Source organism: Pangasianodon hypophthalmus, chromosome 6, assembly GCF_027358585.1.
Source record: "Pangasianodon hypophthalmus isolate fPanHyp1 chromosome 6, fPanHyp1.pri, whole genome shotgun sequence".
Classification (NCBI taxonomy): domain Eukaryota; kingdom Metazoa; phylum Chordata; class Actinopteri; order Siluriformes; family Pangasiidae; genus Pangasianodon; species Pangasianodon hypophthalmus.
In genome coordinates this window covers 18151632-18176015 of record NC_069715.1, presented here as the reverse complement: position 1 = coordinate 18176015, position 24384 = coordinate 18151632, and the positions used below count along the sequence as shown (strand labels likewise).

General features: G+C 46.6%; 1 protein-coding gene across 10 annotated transcripts in view; it reads right to left on the bottom strand.

Annotated features, from left to right (window-relative positions):
- reln (reelin) overlaps positions 1–24384 on the bottom strand; it is a 438322-nt gene that overhangs the window by 153823 nt on the left and 260115 nt on the right. For all 10 annotated transcript variants that reach the window (XR_008301877.1, XM_026932718.3, XM_034305511.2 and 7 more), the window contains 7 exons: positions 23393–23599; positions 22678–22913; positions 22139–22296; positions 21853–22060; positions 21619–21695; positions 21323–21481; positions 20822–21016 (listed from right to left, as the gene is read on the bottom strand). Coding sequence is in view for 9 of the 10 variants with exons in the window: in XM_026932718.3 (XP_026788519.2) it covers positions 20822–21016; positions 21323–21481; positions 21619–21695; positions 21853–22060; positions 22139–22296; positions 22678–22913; positions 23393–23599 (1240 nt within the window). In the remaining variant the exon portion in view is untranslated. The remainder of the gene's footprint in view (positions 1–20821; positions 21017–21322; positions 21482–21618; positions 21696–21852; positions 22061–22138; positions 22297–22677; positions 22914–23392; positions 23600–24384) is intronic.

Here is a 24384-nt window from a genome sequence, read left to right as displayed (position 1 = left end):
TGCCCATTTTATTCAATCCCTTCCACAATGCTCCAGACCATCTCTCAAGACCTCCTCCCCTTCATCACCACTATCGTCAATAGCTCCATAACATCTGGTCATGTACCAACCTCATTCAAGAGAACAAGGGTTATTCCCATCCTGGAGAAACCCACTCTGGATCCCTCTGACATCATCAACTACTGACTAGTATCACTTCTCTCTTTTCTTTCTAAACCCTTGAACGAACTGTCTACAATCAACTGTCTAGCTATCTCTCACAGAACAACCTCCAAAATCCCAACCAGTCCTGCTTCAAACTGGCACACTCCACAGAGACTGCCCTTTTGGCCTTCACTGAGAAGCTACATGCTGCTAGAGACCACGCATGCATGCGGCTCTCTTTTCCACCCTAGGAATTCATGGTGCAGCATGGCAATGGTTTGCTTCCTACCTGGAAGGTTGGTCATATCAGGTGACATGGAGGGGATCCACATCTGCTCCCCGAAGACTCTCCACTGGTGTCCCACAAGGCTCAGTACTTGGTCCTCTCCTGTTCTCCCTCTATTCTTGATCTCTTGGTGCGGTCATATCCTCACATGGGTTTGCATACATATGCTATGCGGATGACACTCAACTCATCCTCTCCTTCCCTTCCTTAGACACTCATGTTTCTGCTTCGATATCAGCATGTCTGGCAGACATCTCATCATGGATGACAGCTCATCAGCTGAAAATTAATCCCACCAAAACTGAACTGCTGTTCATCCCAGGTGATTCATCCCCATCTCAGGATCTTGCAATCTCCCTAGACAATTCTCTGATCTCACCTTCGGTTACTGCATGCAACCTTGGGGTAACCATGGAGAATCAACAGTCCTTTTCCTCTCACGTTGCTAATCTGACACTCTCATGTCGATTTCTCCTTTATAACAGCAGAAGAATTCGTCCATTTATTTCCACACAGGCCACACAGGTGCTTGTTCAGTCCCTTGTCTTTTCAAGATTGGACAACTGCAACTCATTCCTTGCAGGTCTGCCTCTGAGCACCATTTGTCCTCTGAAACTGATCCAGAATCCAGCTGCACAATTGATTTTCAACCTTCCTAAGTTCTCCCACACCACCCCATTGTTGCACTCCCTCCACTGGCTTCCTGTAGCTGCCCGCATCAGATTTAAAACATTGATGCTTGCATACAAAGCCAAAAACGGACCAGCACCCACTTATCTCAAAGCACTTATCACACCTTGCATGGCACCATGCTCCCTCCGATCCTCTAGCACTGCTCGACTGGTCCCACCATCTGTCAGGGTACAAGGAAGGCATGCATTGAGACTCTTCTCTCTTCTGGCACCAAGATGGTGGAATGAACTTCCCCTAGATGTCCGAACAGCTGAGTCACTGGCAGTCTTCAAACAACGTCTAAAGATTTACCTCTTCCTAAAGTACTTAAATTAGCACTTACCAAAAAAAAAAATTTACTGTCTGAGCGCTTGTCTATTACCTTCCCAACAGAGTTTTTGGACTGATGGTATTCCTAGTTTGTGACCTAGTGAGCCAGTATCAGAATGTATTTTTGATAGACTTCAAAGCACTTTTGTAAGTCACCCTTGAATCTCAGCATCTCAACAATGGTGTGACGTATTCAGACCAAACTTTGTAGATGACTGTAGGATATCATCATAAGGTACTCCAAGAAGTTCTATCCAAAGTCATCTCTCGTTGGTGCTAATAATTCACAAATTCTTAAAACCTTTCAACTGTGCATCAAATTAAGCTTCTTGTTTCTATTGATTCCCTGGATGTTTCATCCATAATTTGCAAATGAATTTGATAGGGAGAAGTTGCCAAATAGGAAGTGAGGGCATATCTCAGCAATGCTTTCATGTATTGACATCAAACTTATCACATATGTTTAGCAAAATGACCGAATGTTAAGAAACAAACTTTGAGTTCCCCTTCAGGAACTCGAGCTGCGTCGAAACGCTATGGGAACGCCTTCAGCGTGACCGCGCTCTGAATAACGTGTAATCAGTCCAATGGATGGGCAAGACATCACGGGCGTGGAGGGCGCCAACTCTGATCTGCCACAGTCTCCTCAATATGAGGAGCTGCTGGAGGTGGTTTCGCGGGCCGTCGCTAAACTTAGCATCGACTGGCCCGCTGAAACACGGGTTGAACCTCAGGGGTCGAAGCTAGGTGAGCGCTTCCTGCGCAGTAAACCGCCACCTCCATGCCGGAGCCTGCCTTTTTTCCCTGACCTCCACACTGAGGTGTCGAGGTCATGGAGGAGGCCTTTTTCGGCCCGTTTATTCAGTCCTGCCTCCTCTTACTATACTAACGTGGCGGGGCTGGCCAGACTGGCTACAGGGGGTGCCCAGGGTTGAACAGACGCTAGCTAGCTATCTGTCCCCTGGTGCGGCATCGTCCCTGAAAGCTCCGGCGCTGCCCACCAAGCCGCTGCGGACCACCTCAGCTCTAGTGGGCAAGGCGTACATGGCAGCGGGTCAGGCTGGTGCGTTTCTGCACATCATGGCGGTGTTACAGGTGTACCAGGCCGACCTGCTCAAAGAGCTGGATGAGATGCGGAGATGCCGTCTGAGCACGTGACAGAGCTCAGGCGGGCCGCTGATCTTTCTCTCCGCGCCACCAAGGAGACCGCCCGTGCTATCGGCCGGTCTATGGCAGTCCTCGTGGCAGCGGAGAGACACCTCTGGCTGACCCTGTCCGACATGAAAGAGAGGGACAGGGTCGTTCTTATGGACGCCCCGCTGGCGCCCTCTGGTCTGTTCGGCGACGCTGTTAGCTCCGTCGTCAACAGGTACCAGCAGGCTCGTACCAAGGCGGCGGCGTTCTAGCGGTTTCTTCCTCGCCGCTCTTTGGCTCGTGGGGCTGCTGGGCAGGGGCAGCCCCCTCCGTGTAACAGAGCGCTCTGGGCCCGGGTCCTCCGATACAAAGACGGATCTGAGGACCGTTCTTTTGTCGAGGAGGGCCACGGCTAAGACGCCCTGACGCCTTGGGCCCAGGGCTTCCGAGGGCGGGCCCCTCTGGGGCGGGATGGTGTACACCTCATTATACGGTGCCCATCTCGCCTCAGTGCCCTCGGGAGGTGGATCTGCCAACCCTGCCACCTATGGTGCTTCAGGGCGCAGCGGTCTCCGGCGAGCGTTTCTCCCAGTTCTCGCCCGGGAACGTAGCGGGTCTGGGAGGCTCGCGGCCTCTTTGGAGGCCTTCGGAGCAGCTAGTTCGGTCGTTCCCTGTCGGTTCGCCGCTCCAGGGCACCACGCTAGCTGCTCTCTCCGTACCAGAGGTCAGTCTCGAGAGGCTGATCCCCTTACTGAGCTATTTGGCAGCGTGGAAACTTCTGCCGAATGTGTCTCAATGGGTCCTGCGTACTGTAGAGAGAGGCTATCGAATTCAGTTCGGCTCTCGAAGGGTGGAGGGCAGCATCCCATTTTGGACTTGCGGCAGTTGACCCTCTCAGTCGCACGACTGAAGTTCAGGATGCTCACGGTCACACAGGTCGTGTCTCAGATCAGCTCCGAGGACTGGTTTGTCACGATCGACCTAAGAGATGCTTACTTCCATATCTCCATCCTTCCTCAACACAGGAAGTTCCTGAGGTTCGCTTTTGGGGGCGAAGCTTACCAATATTGGGTTCTTCCGTTTGGCCTAGCACTCTCACCCCGCACCTTCACGAAGTGTGTGGATGCTGCTCTGGCTCCTATGCGGCTCCGGGGCATCCGCATACTGAATTATATCGACGACTGGTTGATATTAGCTCGATCGGAGCAGATGGCAGTTCGGCATCGAGATGTCATTCTTGCCCATATGAAAGAGCTGGGGTTAAGACTAAACGCCGAGAAAAGTGTGCTTTCTCCAGTACAGAGAATCACTTGATCTGGGCGCGGTGTGGGATTAGCCCACAATGCAGGCACGCTTGTCTCCTGCTCGGATCGAGTCGATCCTCGCAGCAGTCACGAGAGTGAGAGAAGGCCGGTCACTCACTGTGAAGCAGTTTCAGAGACTGCTGGGTCTGATGGCAGCTGCGTCCAACGTAATACCTTTTGGCCTGCTGTACATGAGACCTCTACAGTGGTGGCTCAAGACCAGGGGGTTCTCCCTGAGGGGAAACCCGCTCCGCATGATCAAGGTCATGCGGCGTTGCCTAAGTGCCTTAGACATGTGGAGGGAACCTGGGTTCTTGTCTCAGGGCCCGGTGCTGGGAGTTCCTTGTCACCGCGTAACGCTAGCGACGGATGCATCTTTCGCTGGATGGGGAGCGGTCATGAGTGGCCGCTCTGCCAGTGGTCTGTGGAGCAGCCGCCATCTCACTTGGCACATCAACTGCCTGGATATGCTGGCTGTGTTTCTAGCACTGAAACACTTTCTCCCGGACCTAAGAGGTCGCCACATGTTGGTGCGCACCGACAACACAGCAGTGGTCTCTTATATCAACCACCAGGGAGGTCTGCACTCACGCCCCCTTTACAGGCTGGCGCTCCAGATCCTTGTGTGGTCCCAGGGGAAACTCCTCTCGCTGAGAGCAGTTTATATCCCTGGCCATCTCAATATGGGAGCAGATGCCCTGTCAAGGCAGGGGCCGATGCCCGGGGAATGGAGGCTCCACCCCGAGGTGGTGGAGCAGATATGGTGTATGTTCGGCCGAGCTCAGGTGGATCTGTTTGCGACTCAGGAGACATTGCACTGTCCCCTCTGGTTCTCTCTGACTCATCCAGCTCCCCTAGGACTGGATGCTATGGTACAGACGTGGCCGAGGCTGAGGCACAACTCAGAGCTTCTGGTCTCTCAGCCGAGGTTGTCCCCTTCGAGCCCATAGAGGAGATTTCGGACCGTCTTTTGACTTTGAAAACTGCCTTTCTCTTGGCGATTTCCTCTCTTAGGAGAGTGGGGGATCTTCAGGCCCTCTCTGTGGCCCCTTCTTACTTAGACTTTGCGCCCGGTCTGGCCAAAGCGTTCTTGTACCCCCGAGCGGGGTATGTACCGAAAGTTCCCTCCTCGGCACCACGGCCGGTCGTGCTGCAGGCCTTCTTTCCTCCTCCCTTTCAGGAGCCCAACGATCGGAAGCTTAACTGTACGTGTCCAGTGTGAGCACTGGATGCGTACGTTCACAGAGCTGCCCTGTGGAGGAGGGCGGACCAATTGCTCGTATGCTTTGGTCCCCCGAAGAGGGGTCTTCCTGCTACCAAGCAGACCCTCAGCCTGTGGATTGTGGAGGCCATTTCCTTGGCTTATGAGTCCTCTGGTCTCCCCTCACCCTTGGGGGTCAAGGCTCACTTTACCCAAGGTGTGGCGGCCTCGAAGGCCTTTCTCGCAGGTGTGTCCATGCAGGACATCTTCAACGCAGCGGGTTGGTCCACGCCCCTGATGTTTGCCAGGTTCTACGGCCTGGATATGCGAGCCACTCCCGGCTCTTCTGTCCTTTTGCCTTGAGCTGTGCCCTTTCCATACTAGGCAGGGATTTGTAAGTCTGGCGGCGTGGGCATACTCGTTCCCATAGCGTTTCGACGCAGCTTGAGTTCCGGAAGGGGAACGTCTCCAGGTTACACATGTAACCATGGTTCCCCGAGGGAACGAGACGCTGTGTCTCAGTGCCACACTTCCGGCGTCCCTGCGGCGCTTGCCTCATTTCTCAGAAGCTAGCGCGGCGTTTGCTGCTCGGGCTTTTATGCTTCCGGGTCGCTACGTCACCCCGCCCGTGACGTCTCGCCCATCCATTGGACTGATTACACGTTATTCAGAGCGCGGTCACGCTGAAGGCATTCCCATAGCGTTTCGACACAGCGTCTCGTTCCCTCGGGGGAACCATGGTTACATGCGTAACCTGGAGACATTAATTTGCAACTTGGGAGAGCTATTGAAAACAGGAAGTGAAGCAATATATCAGCAACAGCGTGATGTTTCCCCTTTAGTTTTACTATATCTGAGGAACAAATGATGACTGTCCAAATGGCTTCTAGTCTTCGTTTATTCCTATACTTTCAAGTATTGGTTAATATCTCATCAACTGTGCACCCTACAAGCAAATTTTTTTCCAGTGATTCCCTCAAGAACCATTTAGCTCTGCATACATTTATTTATTTATTTATTTATTGCTAATTTGCATAATATGCAAAACCTACTTTTTCAAAATAGTCCTAGAACTACTCCCCTTCAAACTGCTAAGAATACTGTGCACCTCAATTCTAATCAGAAACATGCTGAGATTTGTAAACAATATGTCTGCCACATGTCAATCAATTCTAACAAGGTGGAACCTAATTTACAGATATAACTTATGATTGCTTGAATGGATTTACACAAACCTGAACAGGATATACACGACAAGATTCTGAGGTCAGATGCAAAGTCTGGGGCATGATCATACATAGGGGTGGAGCTGTTTCTCAGGAACCGTGAGTCCCGTCTCACTAAAATTTGGTATGCTACATCCAATTATTAATCTCTAAATGGATTTTTGCTAACGACCTACCATAATATATTGAGTTACCACTGAGCTATCATCACAAAACTTGAATGGTAGGTTCAGGTAGGGATCCACTACTAAATAATGCAGTGTCACTTAAATTGGCCACTGGGGGTGCTATTCATGGTTTTGCACACAAAAAGAAGCATATCTCTTGAAAAATAAGTTGAGTTTCATGCTCTCCTGAGTAGTTTGACATCAGTATTGTGAAAATTAGTGTCCCCAGTGGCCAGTTCTCACCACGATACAAAGAACAATAAAGAAACCACAGATAAACATACTTATTAAGCTTTGCGATGATAGCTTAATGTTACTTGTGTGAAGTGCGTGCTGAAATTTGATTGGCTGAAGGCAGAGATGTTTTTCAAGTAATTAATTTATGATTAAAAATTCAGTTACACATTAGCAGAACAATACAGCACACAAAATTTTTTAGCTCAAAAGGATTTTTTCCCTGAACCTGTCTTTCAAGTTTGGTTCAAATACATATAACCACTGATGAATTACAGCTGTTTGAGTACACCAGCTCCACCTCCTTAAAATCAATTGAATTATGGCTGCCATATTGAAGAAGAAGAAGAAGAAAATCCTAAGAATTACAACAGGGTTCCAACACTTCATACTTGTTCCCATAATAAAAATCATGACATAAACAACAGGCTGAAGGCAGCCATGTTTTTGAAGTAATTAAGTGATGATTAGTAATCCAGTAACAGATTAGCAAAATAATGAAGCACACCTAATTTCAGATCAAAGGGACTTATGGTTTGTAAGAAAGAGGTACTTGAACCTAACTCCACCCCCTTTCATTGATCACTTCCCAACCGTTGCACACATCCTGAACATACATTTCAGATTTAGTTAAAATCCATATAACCAAACATGAATTAGAGCTGTTTGAGTAAACCAGCTTCGCCACCTTACAACTTATTGACATGTGGTGACCATACTGTTTACAAACCACAAAATGTTATTAATAATTCTTATGGGTCACACTCTCCTGAGTAGTTTGACATCAATTTTGTGAAGATTGGCCAAAATTCCTGGATTATTTGACAAAAAAACATGCATATTAAGCAAATTATTACAAATTTAATCGGGCAGAGCTATATGGTCCAAAAGGCAATATTTTGGACCAAAACATAAAAATTCTTCACTATAGCACCACCATTGGGCCCATCTCACATGCCTGAGTAGCAGGAGGGAGTACTACCCGAAGAAAAAGAAAGAAGAATCCTAACAACAGTACTTGAAGAAGAAGAAAGAAAAATCATAACAAAAACGCCGCCACCGCTCGGGTAGAGTGAGCCTTGACCCCTTAGGACTGGGGAGACCAGAGGACTCGAAAGCCAGAGAAATGGATTCTACAATCCACCGGCTGAGGGTCTGCTTAGAAGCAGGAAAATCCCTCTTAGGGGGACCAAAGCAAACAAGCAACTGGTCCGCCTTTCTCCACAGGGCAGTTCTGTGGACATACGCGTCCAGTGCTCGCACTGGACACGTACAATTGAGCTTCCGATGGTCGGGCTCCCTGAAGGGAGGAGGACAGAAAGCCTGCAGCACGACCGGCCGTGGTGCCGAGGAGGGGACTTTCGGTACGTACCCCGCTCGGGGGTACAAGAATGCTTTGGCCAAACCAGGTGCAAAGTCTAAATAGGAAGGGGCCACCGAGAGGGCCTGAAGATCCCCCACTCTCCTAAGAGAGGAAATTGCCAAGAGAAAGGCAGTTTTCAACGTCAGAAGACGGTCCAAAATCTCCTCTATGGGCTCGAAGGGGGGTTTGCAGAGAGCCTCTAAAACCACGGCCAGGTCCCACGAGGGGACCCGAGATCAAGCTGGAGGTCTGATCCTCAGCGCACCGTGGAGGAAACGTGTCACCCAGGGGTGCCTGCCCACTGACTGGCCATCGAGAGGGGCGTGGCAGGCTGCGATAGCCGCCACGTACACCTTCAGGGTGGAGTGGGTCAGTCCCGCGGAGAGGCGGGCCTGCAAGAACTCCAGCACTGTACCAACTGGGCAGTGAACAGGGTCAAGCCGGCGGTCTCCGCACCAGGAAGTGAAAAGGTTCCACTTCAGGGCGTACAGTTTCCTCGTAGAGGGAGCTCTGGACTGGAGGATGGTCTCCACAACCTCGGTTGAGAGACCGGAAGCGCGGAGTTGTGCCCCCTCAGAGGCCACACCCACAGCTTCCACAGCTCCGGGCGGGGGTGAAGATGGCCCCCCGCCTGTGAGAGGAGATCCCTCCTGATCGGAATCTCCCATGGGGAGCCGTCTAGGAGGGAAATCAGGTCCGAGAACCATACTCGGCCCGGCCAGAATGGGGCTACTAACAGTAGAGGAATTCCGTCCCGGCGCACTCTCTCCAGAACTCCCGGGAGCAGAGCGACCAGAGGAAAGGCGTACAGACGCAGCCTCGGCCACGGCTGTACCATGGCATCCAGTCCAAGAGGAGCTGGATGAATAAGAGAGAACCAAAGGGGACAGTGCGACGTCTCCTGCGTCACAAACAGATCCACCTGGGCTCTGCCGAACATACGCCATATGAGCTCCACCACCTCGGGGTGGAGTCTCCATTCCCCGGGCACCGGCCCCTGCCTCGACAGGGCATCCGCTCCCACGTTGAGATGACCAGGGATGTAGACTGCTCTCAATGAGAGGAGGTTCCCTTGGGACCACACAAGGATCTGGAGCGCCAGCCTGTAAAGGGGGCGTGAACGCAGACCTCCCTGGCGGTTGATGTAAGAGACCACCGTCGTGTTGTCGGTGCGCACCAACACGTGGCGGCCTCTTAGGTCTGGGAGAAAGTGTTTCAGAGCTAGAAACACGGCCAGCATCTCCAGGCGGTTGATGTGCCAAGTGAGATGGCGGCCGCTCCACAGACCACGGGCAGGACGGCCACTCATGACCGCTCCCCATCCGGTGAGGGACGCATCCGTCGCTAGCACTACGCGGCGACCAGGAGCTCCCAGGACCGGGCCCTGAGACAAGAACCCAGGTTCTCTCCACACAGCTAAGGCAAGGCGGCATCGCCGCGTGACCTTGATCATGCGGAGCGGGTTTCCTCTGTTTCGGAAAAACCCCCTGGTCTTGAGCCACCACTGTAGGGGTCTCATGTGCAGCAGGCCAAACGGTATCACGTTGGACGCAGCTGCCAACAGGCCCAGCAGTCTCTGAAACTGCTTTACAGTGAGTGACCGGCCTACTTTCGCTCTCGCGACCGCTGTGAGGACCGACTCGATCCGAGCAGGAGACAAACGTGCCTGCATCATGGTTGAATCCCACACGACGCCTAGATAAGCGGTTCTCTGAGCTGGAGAAAGCACGCTTTTCTCGGCGTTTAGTCTTAACCCCAGTTCCTTCATATGGGCGAGAACGGCATCTCGATGCCGAGCCGCCATCTGCTCTGAATGAGCTAAAATCAACCAGTCGTCGATATAGTTCAGTATGCGGATGCCCTGTAGTCGCATAGGAGCCAGGGCAGCATCCACGCACTTCGTGAAGGTGCGGGGTGAGAGTGCTAGGCCGAAGGGAAGAACCCGATACTGGTAAGCTTCGCCCCCGAAAGCGAACCTCAGGAACTTCCTGTGCGGGGGAAGGATGGAGATGTGGAAATACGCATCTTTTAGGTCGATCGTGACGAACCGGTCCTCGGACCTGATCTGAGACACGACCTGAGTGACCGTAAGCATCCTGAACTTCAGTCGAGCGACTGAGAGGTTCAATTGCCGCAAGTCCAAAATGGGACGCAGCCCTCCCCCCTTCTTGGGAACAATGAAGTACCGGCTGTAGAACCCTGACTCTCTGTCGTGAGGAGGGACCACCTCGATGGCCTCCTTCCTCAGGAGAGTACGTACTTCCTGCTCCAAAACCAGAGCCTGCTCGGGACCCACCACAGTGGGAAGAACCCCAGAAAAACGAGGTGGAGGCGAGCCGAACTGAATTCGGTAGCCTCTTTCTACAGTACGCAGGACCCAATGAGACACATTCGGCAGAAGTTTCCACGCTGCCAGAAAGCTCACTAAGGGAATCAGTCTCTCGAGACTGACCTCTGGTGTAATAAAAGCGGTTAGCTGGGTGCCCTGAGGCGGCGAACCGACATGGGGGAAATGAGCTAACCGCTGCGAAGGCCACAGGAGAGGCCGCGAGCCTCCCAGACCCACTATGTTGCCGGGCGAGAACTGGGAGAGGCGCTCGCCAGAGACCGCTGCGCCCTGAAGCACCATAGGTGGCAGGGTTGGCAGATCGACCTCCTGAGGGCACTGGGGGGACCCGGGCACCGTAAGATGGCCAAAACCATCAGGGCTTCTTAGCCGCGGCCCTTCTGGACATGAGGACGGTCCTCAGATCCGCCTTAGTGCCCGAAGGGTAGTGCTTTTGGGCCTCCCTGTAGGAGGGGGCCGTACACGGAGGGGGCTGCCCCCGCCCAGCAGCCCCACGAGCTAGAGAGCGTCCAGCTCTTTAAGCAGGTCGGCCTGGTACGCCTGTAACACCGCCATGGTGTGCAGACACGCACCGGCCTGACCTGCTGCCGTGTACGCCTTGCCAGCGCTGAGGTGGTCCGCAGCGGCTTGGTAGGCAACGCCGGAGCCTTCAGGGACGATGCAGCAGCAGGGGACAGATAGCTGGCTAGCGTCTGTTCAACCCTGGGCATCGCCCTGTAACCGGAGTAGTCCAGCCCCGCCACATTAGCGTAATGGGAAGAAGTGGGGCTGAACAACCGGGCTGAAAACGGCCTATTCCAGGACCTCGACACCTCAGTGTGGAGGTCCGGAAAAAAGGGCAGGCTCCGGGGCGGAGGTGGCGGCCTACTGCGTAAAAAGCGATGTCCAGTCTAGAGCCCTGAGGCTCAGGCCGTGACTCAGCGGGCCAGTCAATGCTAAGCTTAGCGACTGCCCGCATAACCACCTCGAGCAGCTCCCCGTATTGAGGAGACTGCGGCTCAGGGTCGACGCTCTCCACATCGACCTCCTCGAAGGACGATAGGTGGAGCGCCGAGTCCGCTCCCCGGGGGGAAGAAACCGCAGAGCGTGCTTCCGAGCCCAGGGAGGGGACAGTGGACCTGGAGGGTGAGGAAGGAGAAAGGGACGGGCCCGTCTCCATTCCCTCCGCCAGGTCCATCTGCGAGCCCCACGAGCGCAACCGCCGCTCTGCCTCGGCAGAAGCGGGGCCGGCACCGCGAGGCACGCTAGTGAGGGCTCCCTCCTCAAAGAGAGCCCAGCGGGAGCGGATAGTGCGCAGCGGTAAACGCTCGCAATGTGCGCAGCCGGCTCCCTCGAGAGCCGACTGAACATGCTCCGCTCCCAAACAGTCAACGCACAGACTGTGTGTATCTCCGCCCGTAATATATCGCGGACAGGGAGGAACACACAGCCTGCCCGCTCTCGCCCTCTGTCTTTAGGCTTTAGGCATGCCGCCGATAAAACACAAACCAGACGGAAAAAGACAAACAATCAACATAGAGCGCTTGCTGAAAACAGGAAGCTAACGCGGGGCTCGCCACTCGGGCTTTTATGCTTCCGGGTCGCTACGTCACCCCGCCCGTGACGTCTCGCCCATCCATTGGACGGATTAGACACGTGATTCAGAGCGCGGTCACGCGTGGGCGTTCCCATAGCGTTTCGTGACGCAGCTCGAGTTCCTGAAGGGGAAACAATAGGGTTCCAGGACCTTTGGTGCTTGGACCCCTAATAATAATAAGAAAAGTCCTAACAATTCCAATAGGTTTGCAAGCACATTGTGCTTATTCCCCTAATAAATATAACATCAAGCGTCAATCTAAAGGGTCCACGCTTTCCTTGCAAATACTGCCCCCAGTGGCGCATTCTTGGCAAGATACGTAGAACATACTTATCACATTTTGTGATTATAGTGCAATGCTAACTGTGTAACAGTTGAAAGATGACTTTTGAAACTGGCCATATTTTCGACGTGATTCAGTGATTAAAATGCAGTTACAGATTAGTAGATCAATGCGGCACACCAAATTTCAGCTCAGTTGGACTTTTGGTTCTTGAAACAGTTATTTATAACTCCTAGTAGTTCCCTCCCTGAACCTACCACTAAAGAGTCATGACAATAGATTACCTTGTCAAATGCCTGCTGAAAGCTTAAATTTGTTTATTCAGTAATTAGGTCATTGTGAAAAATCCACTTACAGATTAACACATAGCTGCACCCTACCAAATGTAATCTTGTTTGGCTTTATGGTTCCTTAGAAACCGTTATCTGACCTTAGCTCCACCCCTATGTATGACCACATCCCAACCTTTGACCTCAGAAAGCACCAAGCATCAGGGCCAAGCACTATGTGTGCACTACAAGCATTCTATTAAAATTTCATAATGGTAGCTTATTGCTAAAACTCTGAATTCTGTGCTGCAATTATCTTATAGCCACCAAGTTTTTGAAGTAACCTAGTTAGCAGTAGAAATCCACTCACAGATTAGCAGAACGATGCATACAATATATTTTTGCTTAGTTAGACTTAGTTAGACTGAGAAACAGTTGTTTAAATCCAGCCTCAATCAATATTATAATATATGGTAATTGGGATATAAACACATGGTAATTGGGATAGTGAAAAGAGTTTGATGCAAAAGTTTACATGAAAAATAAACCTTTGTTTAATTAATTTTTTTACCTCACTTTGTAGACTCTATTCTGATTTATTATGTTTACATACAGCCTAATAATGTGTTAAACAGAAGAATTATAACCATGTAACTTTTATATCTGATTACTTCACAATCAAAATCAGGGTCATGATGCACTCCCTGTGATAAACAACTGACCACGCAGGAGAACACAACTGATGTTTCACGAAGGAATGCTGGTTCAGGAGAGCCGACATGTCCGGACGGGACTTTTGCTGCTGGATACACGATGGACTCTTGGAACAAGTGGAACATCGTCTGTCTGGCACCTCTGTCCCTAGAAGATGTCGAAGATGTCTACATATTTGGATTTTTGATAGCAGGTGTCCTGATGATTGGCCTGGGGATGTTCCTGATCTATCGACAAATTGGAAAGCAGACAGCCAATAAAGAATCCCCCAAGCTGTCAGCTGTCATCACACACCATTGTGGAGCCGTTGCTGACCAGGTGAGGGCATTACATCAGAAGGTGACACGGATTGAGGAACTGTACCATCTACAATCCGTGGACATCCCCCGACGCTTGGATACCATCACGAATATGTTTTCGGAACTGTGTAAATCCAACGCGACCCAGTCCGCAATCATGGTCACGCACCAGGAGGAGATGACTAGGGGTCTCACGGCCCTGCAAGGGGAAATAAAGTTGGGGGCCATGCAGAACCAGGTGCCCGAGTAAATTGTACGATCTCCTGAGTTCTTAGATTTGCTTGATTATATTTGTGCATTTTCCTCCCCGGCTAATTTTTCTTTCTCCCAGAGGACCTTCATCGCAGAATATGCTTTGTTTTGACTCTGATCTGCAGCGGACACTCCAAAGACACACAGCTGTGATAACAACACCTCCCCAAAGCACACCATATCAAATTCGGCTAGTACACACTGTTTTCGTAAATACTCTGCCCTAGTCAAGGACTGCCTCAGTGTCACATTTTCCTCTTTTTTCTAATCTCTTGCCCCCACCCCCCACCCTCCCGTACTGTAACCAACAAAAAAGACCCCTCACGTAACTGCTCCATTGTATGATGTCGTATGTGTTTGTGACTTTGTTTATTGCTTTGACTGTTCTGTAAATGTTCTTCTATCGCGGGTGAGAGAGGACGTTAGCGCCTCGCATGGCTGCTTTAAGGACCTCTTCTCTCCTTATGGGGGAAGATGTGACCCGTCATTCCATTCATCTCATTGTAGAAATACAATGACAATAAATGCTTTCTATCTATCTATCTATCTACCTATCTATGTTACAGATTTTTTATATATATGAAATAACTGCAAGATGTGGATTGACCTAATCAGACATTAAGTAAGGATGTAGAAATGGTGAAAAGAAGAGCTAAAAGGTGGAACCCTTTGTCAAACCCTTTATTCTGAGTGCAGTTGACTCAAAACTATGGCTTTTAATATGGGCAACATTAGAAGATAAGTAAAGGCCTTATATTTTGGTTTTACTAATGATTAATGTGTGCATTTTGTCATGATTTCATCATCCTTACACCTGCATTTCAGGCAAATGTGAACTAAATTAACTCTACTGTGGTCACAAAATCATCTTATTGCTGTCCATTTAATAAGCACACTTGGATAACATTTCATAAGATGGGAAGTAATTTAAAACATTAAAAACACTGGTAGAGTTAAAAAGCTGAATGCAGTCACTGGACTCACACACTCCTCGTAAGGTAAAAATGACCCTAAACCTTGTTCTAAGCATGGGCATCCATATAAATAAGGGGTATCTAACTCAAATATTATCCAGGCCACAGCAGCATGTTTTTAAATATATTTTAAAATTGAATAACACCAATTAACTGCTCTGAAAGTCAAGTCTGAAAGTGGGATGTTTCTAGATAAAAGAAAGGGCTAATAGCAATACCAATAGCACCAATTCTGTGTGAACCATGAGATGATATATATATATATATATATCATCCATTTTCCAAAATATGATGATGATCCAGTTACTTAAAAAACAGGGCTGTCATCGGCCAATCAGATTTTACAAGAGTTAATCAATGAAAAAATTGTTTAAAAATTAATAAATGTATTATGTCCCGTCAAAAGCAATCCAAAATTATGTGCATGTAGAGCAAGGATTAGAGACATCATTACCATAACAAAGAGGAATGTATGAGTCCAGTGAATGCATTCAGCTTTTTAAACCCTATCAGTGTTTTAACAAGTTTGATGAGACGGGATATAACATCACCCAAGTTATCATTAAATAGGCAGCAAGAGCAAGTGACCACAGTAGAGTTAATCAGTATTTAATTCATTAATTCATATTTGCCTGACATTCAGGCATAAGGATGCTCTGGTTGATGAAATTTACACAAATGCACACATCATACATACATTGGTAAAAGAAATTGTAGGATCTGAAGTGAACAGGCAAGGAAAGCAACGAAACCATAAAGCTAGGAATCCTGCTCCCAGACTTTGCAGACCCAAGTTAATTACCGCTTGTTTACTGATTGCTGGATTTCAACTGTCCTGTGAACAATCAGCAACTGATAGGACATCCCTGACCAGAGGACGAACCCTCTCGGCCAAGAGGAACCTCTGTCAAACATATTGATCTAGGCCGCTGGCCAAGACCAGATGGCTCACCCAACACGATGCTAAAACTGATAACTATAGAAAAGGGGGGGGGGGGGGGTAACTCACCCAAGGACCCTCATGGAATGAGACCTTTGTTCTCCCCAGGAACACAAAGTTCACCACCCTTCATACATTCCACAGAACCCAGCTTTAACAGACTACATAAGGCTACTTTACATCTCCTATAAGGACAATGATTTTTAAGATGATGCACCATAGTTTGGAAACTTGTTGCCTCTTTTAATGTCATTCCGTATGTGTGTCATGCTTATAGCCACCAGGTCATTATGATGCTTTTTGATCGTTTAACAGGGACCATAGTGTTCGTGTGTGTATCAATAACAGCAGGTATGTCATGTTTGGTATGTGTGTGATCACTATTGAATTTCCTAAGGGTTGGTATAATGTAAAGTTGAGTACGATGTATTACATGCATGTTACCAAATTCCTTAACAAAGTTCTAACTTAACCTTATGCAAAGTTTGCAAAGCACATAACTCAGAGACCAGAATGTTAATTAGTGTCAGAGGAGGAGAATACAGTTTACACCCTGCCCCAAGATCCTGCTGATTGGAGCGAACACTTTGGGGTCAGCCCAGCTGGAAAGGGTTAAAACTCCCTGACACAAAGCAAACTCTGAGTCTCATCCACATCTTCCAAGAGTCTCATCTAATCCATCTTTGAGAGAGTCCAACACATCTTTGGAGTCTCATCCAACAACATCTCTGCAAGAGTCTCCATCCACATCTGAAGGAAGTCTCATCAACCAAGAGCTTTAGAAGTTCATCACGAGGAGATCACGCTTGCTCCGAGACTCCGCATCCAGACTGGTTCTTGCAAAGCCTCCAACTCTCGCCTTCGCGCCGCTGTGACCCATTCTTCAAAGTTTTGCAACCCGCCTACGAGACTCCGCCGGGTTCGCGCCTCACTCTGTTTATCTTCCTCATTGGTCTTTCGAGACACTACATAAGGCCAACCAGACCGCCGACCAATCAACTTCGCCGGAAAATCCTTCCAAACAACAATGCAACGAGGGAATCCCTGGCAACACAAACGCAAGTATAGTACCTCCAGATTCTCGCTGAACTGGTGCATTTAATACAAGTTTAAAGCCCTTCTAAACGAAGCGAATGTTAAATCAAACTCATAAGTTGATGGTTCGTTCAGGTCATGGTCTAAGAAACTGCTAGAAACTTGGAATTTCATTCACTCTCATTTCAAAGCCATTTTCACCCCTGTTTACGTGTGTGTGTGTGTGTGTGTGTGTGTGTTAGATTAGTTTCTGTGTTGTTAGAATAGTAATAAACTCTTGTCTGATTTTATAAAGGCCAGTGTCTTGTGTATGTGCTTCAAATTTATTGCCTTAAACTGCTGATCTTGTTACTGTGCTCTTAATATAGTGTTTCACTATATTTAGGATATTATTGCCGGTGGCCACGGAGGTAATATCACATACACAATTAATAAATACACTCATTTCAACTTATCGCTGGACGAATAGTTGATCAGCTATTAAAATATTAAGTTTACAAATTTCCCCTTCTGAGCTGATCTGCTAATCTCGTACATATATTGGTGGAGAATACATCAGCTTAATCTAAATGAGCTAAAATTTCCTTACAAAATATAATGATTTTACTCATTTTATAATGTTACCAATGTTTTGGGACCACGTTTTGGGAATAACTGCACACCAAATAAAGGCTTTACCAAAGTTTTTCCCCTCTTAACTGTTTTTGAAGCATTTTTAAGTCATTTGATGCCCATGTCATCGCTAATCCAATCTCAAAATTATTTTAACTAGATTAAAATCTGTAACATCAACTGTTCTCCTAAATAATCCTTTTTGTCCACAAGGACCACATCATAACTCAAATGTGCATGCGCAGACCAAGATGCTGATTTTGATTATGAAGTGTAGAACCCCAGTGTGTGAGGGTGTGGAGGAAGACTTGAGACACAGGCAGAATCTTAACTGAGCTCCTGGCTCAGGTTTATTCAGACCGCGCTTTTCAGCGCACTTTCAAAACTCAGCAGAAAACACTAACAGCTTTTGCCCCATCAGGTTCAAGTTCACACTTCTTGGCATGAGAATGGGTGTGAATCTGTGTCTCGCAAGCTCTGCTAAGTGGACTCACAGTCTGTCTCTCTTGCTCACGGGTTACGGGACTCACTGAAAGCAGATACAAATAAGTAGACTGCTGGTAATCAGTCAGGTGAGAATCATTATGCATTACCTGGCAGTTCGACCAGCCTCCTCTCCATCCACAGCTGATGCTCGACCATGCCCCTGCCGCCACACACCCCCACCACCCAACTCAGGCTGGACAGCCATTCAGCCTGCAGCCGACTTCACTCCCCAGTGAGAGAGGTAATCTGCCACCACCATCTGTGCCCCTGGCCTGTGGACCACCACAAATTTAAATGGTTGAAGTGCCAAATACCAACAAGTGATCCATGCATTGGCATCCTTTATGTAGTAGAGCCACTGGAGCGGGACATGATAGGAACAGAGGGTGAAAGGGCACCCCAGTAGGTAGTACCAGAGGGTGAGGACCGCCCCTTGATGGCCAGACACTTTCTCAATCGTGCTGTACTTGGCTTCCCTTACCAACAGTATCCCCAGGAACTTTCTCACCCCCTTTTTGGTCTTGGGTCTCAGGCAGGCCGCAATCACTGCTGTCTTTTCAATTTGGGGACGCACCTGCCCATGGCCCAAGTGGAAGCCCAGATACCATACTTGCACCCACCCAACTGCACACTCGCTGTGAGTTCTTCCCATCTCAAGGTTCTCAGGACAGCCCTCAGATGTTGTAAATGCTGCTGTTAATCATTGCTATAAATGATTATATCATCTAAATAAGCAGACAGATATGCCTTTTGAGGACAGAGGACTCTGTCCATGAGACTTTGAAACGTCACTGGGGCCTCAAACAACCAAAACGGAAGGGTGATAAATTGGTATAGCCCAAAAGGCCATTTTTTTGATATTGGAGTAATGGGAATCTGCCAATACCCCTTGATTAAGTTCAATGTCAAATAAAAGTGAGCCCCACCTTACCGATCGAGCAGTTCATTTATGCTGGGCCGATGTGTCAAATATGTGTCAAATTTAGGCACTGAGTTGACTTTTCTAAAGTTCACACAAAAACGGATCAACAGGCCACCAGGCCACTCCAATCACTGTGGGACTCCTCACTTACTCCCATGTCAAGCATAGCCTTGAGTTCCTCCTGCACCGCATTTTTTGTGTTCAGGCAACTGGCATGAGCGGCTGCATATAACCACACCTGGAGGAGTCTCAGTGTGGTGTTCTATGAGGTCTGGGCTACCAAGTAAGGCAAAAATACATTGGAAAATTCCTGGAAAATTTCTGGTATGGTGCGAGGTGGTCTCCACAGGGGACCGGATGAAATGGGCCACACTTTTTAGACTTACCTCCAGTCCCAGAATCACGGTTGCCAGAGCCACAGGAACTCCATTGTTTCAGGAGATTGAGGTGGTATATTTGAAGTGCATAGCCTCTAGCCGTTTGCCTGACCTCAGAGTCTACTTCTCACCTCAAAGGTTCCTTGGCACTTTGCGAGTAATTTAGAGCTTGACAAGGGTAGTAAAATAATTTAAAAAATAAAAAAATTACCTGAATTTCCCTTCAGGGATTAATAAAGTTTATCTTATCTTATCTTAGTAAAACAAGTACTTTATGTCCCGGTGCAAGTTCCCATAGCTGAGTACCATGTTATAAAGCCAGGATTGACATTCTTGCGCCTGTTCACGTGTTACAGTTCATACGTTACCTGCTGGTTCGACCCTCCTCCTCTCAGCCCACAGCTGACGTTTGACCATGCCCCCACCGCCACATAAAGTTATTGGCTGTAAAGGTTTACCTGGTTATTATTCTTCTATTTACCAGATTACTCTGCATGTAAATGTATCCAGTTGAAATAGAGTAAACCAATTGAATCCAGTCAAAATGAAATTTTTAGGTATTTTAAGGTTTTTATGGTAGGCTAAAATTTTATTAATAATCCCTTAAATAAAAGTGTATTAGCCATGAAACCTTTTCCATTGAATTACTTTCAAAATTGCAATCAGCATTCTGTGCATGTGTGTTTGAGTCATGATGTGCTCTTACAACTCTATTTAAAATAATTGAGGATGGCTTTGCAATGCAGTGGGTGTAAAATAAAGATTCTGAAGCAGATACAAGGCAGAGACTGATCCCAGTAAGTTCAGCGTTTCTGTTAGGCATTTAGTGAGGCTGTAGAAACATTTAACAAAGAGGAAAAACATATGTTTTGCAAACAAGTATATCTTCCTGATTCTTTTGCTGAAACAATAAATAAATGCCTTTTGGACCAAATAACCATGCCCACACAAATGTATGATACATATAATATGTATTATGTATATACATACAGTATGTATGTATATATAATAATGTATAATATACAATACATGTTTTGGTGAAGTAGTCTTAGGATTTTTGGTCTATCTTCAGAAAGTTAATGTTAAACTACTCAGGAGACTGTAAATAATAATTCTAATGTGGCAGAGCCAAATTTACTCAAAAAGCTGTTACTTATGAAGAGCTGCATGTATTTACTAAAAGCTTGAAAGGGATATTCTAGACTGATTCTGAGGTCATGTCACATATAACTCTTACATCTAGGTTGCTCTTACATTGCTGCTGAAATAATCACAATAATCAGATTAATTCTGTGAGTTTTGGTCTGTTTACTAAATTTGCCATTTTATGGTTAGCATTCAAAAACCTTGTCTGGAATCTATCATTTTGTTCCAGATAATCAGACATTGTTACTAGGATAAGGTTTGGTTTGTACTGCAGCCATATACTCATATGTGAAATATCCCATCTACATCCACATGGGAGGAAAGAATATTTGTTATCAAAGTGTGGATTCTGTAACATAATATTTATTCATTTTCTAATACTTATTTTTATATTATGTTAAAATATGTGTATAAGGAATTTTCCAGTGCCAAGATTTCATGAATCAGTTTTAAAAGGAAACATTTTATCCTTCCCTGGCTTACATGAATTCAAAAGGCCATCAGATTTGGTGGTCAACGCTGACTTACTGTTTTCTAAATCAGAGTGGAAGATCAGGGCTGTGTCCAAGGACAGACAATCAACTGTCACCAATCCACCAACTATTCTGAACCAGTTGTGCCTTAAGGGTGATGTGCCATCAAACTTTTCATGAAAGCCAGTTCTGGAGCTATCATTCATACCAATCAGAACATCATCAATTGCCCACTGGGCCGAGTGTTTTCCTGCAATAGGAGACAACAATGAAATAAGCAAGTCAATATATATACACTCCCCAGTAACAGATGTGCTAGTGTGATCCCATTTCATTCTGTATTGCTATTCTGCAGTGTGCTGTTTTAAGTCTATTTGCCTGTTAGTATTGCACAATACTGCAGTAGTTCAACATAAGCGAAATAATTTTGCTTATTACAATTTTTATCATGATATGGAATATTTGCCTATGGCAGAAGTGTGTATATTATTGTAATAATATTGTATATTTACAATTGATATATTTCCAATATATCAGCAGTGACAGAATTTTTTACCTTGTTCGGGTTGCCACCAGCGGAACACAGTGTAAGGCATCTTTGCTTGAGAAGGCAGTTCGATGGTCACCACTTGTGGTTCTAGAAACGAGCCAAATTCTAACTCACGCAAGGATTCCCACTGCACCCCGTTATTAGTGGAGTACTGGACAATCACCCCTGAAATACATAACAAGGAAATATTGAGTGACAGGTCCTAACTGTCAATCTTTATTTCTTTAATGAATGTATCTGGAGGAGTGGAGAAGCCCAGTCTGTGTCGGTAAAGCTGATACAGAAGATGCTAAAAATAATACCTTCATTGCCAGAGTGAGGCCTGGTGCAGGTTGGGCCCATGTTCTTCCCACCAATCCGAGTGTAGAATTGAACAAGTCTACAGCAAAGGATCCCCAAAAGATGTTTATAAAGGAAACAAGTACAATAATTCAGCAATTGCTGCTTATGGCATTAACAACTTAACAACTCAATAACTTAACAACGAATTAACATTAAGTATTAAGCTACATGTGAGAAGTTGTTGTAACACTAACCGAGTGCTGGTGGTGTCCAGTGGCACAGTGCGAGCCTCTCGCCGCCCAGAACTGCCAAAGTAGAGGGTCTTTCCCTCACTGATGGTACCACAACCATCCCCTATCTGAGCCCCCTTAATAACTTGCCAGAGAGGACTTAACTTTCCTTCAAAATCCTCAAACAGCTCAGTGGGGCTGGGCACAGAGGGCACACAACTGTCCTGTTCCACTGAATAACAAAAGATACAATTGCTACTTTCTAAGTGATATGGAGACAAAACAACTTTACAACACTTAAAATTGGTACCTTCCATTCCCATGTCACAGAAGCAGACTCCAGATATGCAGTCCCCATGACCCCCACAATAATTGGGACAAGGATCAGAGATGTAGACACTGTCCAAGGCAAATGCAGGAGCATCCTGATGGACACTGCTTTCTTGGATCCAGCGAAAACGTGTCTTACTAAAGAAAATGAAAATGAAAGTCAAACATATTATTCACAAAGTGTTTGTTTGTGTGTGTGTGTGTGTGTGCGCACATGTCATGGTCTGTTCATCAATAGGGCTAGACTCAAATTCTTTTTTACAGTAGAAATCATGACAAAACAGATATTGAGTGGGCAACTGGGACAAAAGCATTTTTTCTTTAACAACCTAACAGAAATAATTATTGAGGCTTTTCTCAAATTTCAACAAATGAAATCAGTCTTACCCATGTATATAAGGCATTAAGTAGGTATCCATGCATTCTAATATGGATTCAACTGCATACATGATAAAAAGTAGCTTACCAAAATTTATTTGTAGGATGAGCAGAAATTTATTTTTTGTTGTTTTTATGTACCTTGCAGCCACATTGCGTGGAATTACAACTGTAACTCTGGTCCAGCGCTCATAGTCTCCTGTATTGTAGACAGTGGGCTCTGTAAACTCATGCCCACTTCCTTTACAGCCTGCTATTCCAGAGGAGCCTGGGAAACAGCCCTCTCGGACCAGAGCCCATGTGCGCCCAGCATCATGGGAATACTGGAGCATTACGGGCGCCGAGGCACTGAACTCTAATTTGCAGCCAATGTTCAACTATAAATAGAGATAACATAAGTATTAGGTATGCCTGTAAAAGTGCTGCTTGCAAGCATTCATAGACTATTACAGAAGATTTACATCCTGCTTTACAACCATTTTTAAAATGGTGCCGGTAACTTATGCCTATTATTTAGTTAATTCTTGGTTTGGTGTTTTATGATGTAAAAATCAAGCTTTCTCTAATTTGAGGGATAAATATAAAAACAAAGCAAACATGGAACATACTCTTAGAAAAAATATCAAAGCTAGAATCCTTAGGGGGTATTCAGTTGTTTCTCGGGGTAGGGGTTGGGGGGTGGGGCTTTAGGGGATGGTGGGCATTAATGGTTCTGTGTAGAACCCTACAACAGTGTTCCCTTTTAAAAAATTCTTCTATGAACAAAAAAAACCCTTTAGAAATCTAAGAGCTTTTAATTAGCCGAAGAATCATTTGAATCTTTCTATAGTTATTGCCTTAAGTGCATTGAAATTACCTTGAACTGCAATGTGTAGCCAGGCCGGAGGGCAATGTCTCGGGTCACAGCTACTCTATCCCCATCTGATCTTCCAAATACCATGGCTGAAGGTGTGGGGGCACAAAAACTACCATTTTGTTCCTTGTCCATTCCCTCATTACCCAGCATCAGCCAGACACTCATTTGGTTCAGTGGGTAATCAAATGCTGGCTTCTCATAAAAGTTCTGAGGACAGAAATCCAGAATGAGGAATAGCAAAATCATGAGGATCTGAATATTTTCTGTGATATGCACTCTTTTGTGAAAGTCTTGAACTGAATTGATTATTACTGCTAAAGTACTTGCATTTCTACAGCATTTAACAATACTCCAATACAACAGCATTAACAATACACATAGTCATGACGCAGCTGTTACAATCCTACAGTCCTACATTTAATCCTACAGTGGTTTAAATGGGTGATCTGAAAAGTGATCAGAGATTCATGGAAATAAAGTGTCCCATCACTCCACGGAAATAAAGTGTCCCATCACTCCACTGTCAACAAACCGAGTGATTGCATGAGACAAGGGGGGAACAGCAACAGAACAATCCAGTTTAACATAACTATTTATACCTAGTAAGCCCCAGAAATGCAACTTTAAGAAAAAAGCTATTTAATACAATGTCTGCAAAAAAAAAAAAAGAAGTTTTTTTCAGCCAGAACGTGAAGTTTAAGACTATGTCTGAGTCCTGAACACTAACTGTAAAGTGATTCCATAGATGGGGAGATGCTCTGCCCACTGTTGTATTCATTATTTCAGGTACTAAAAATCAACCTACACATTTTGATCAAATCACATATGGCAGGTCATAATAGACCAAATTTCACTCTCCTAATCTAGGGTGATACCATTCAATGCTTTACATGTCTTATAATCAATGAGAAATTTTCAAGGCATTTACAAGGCATTACAATAGCTTAGCAATGTTTCTGAGACAAAAAAAAGTTGTCCTATAAATGTTATCT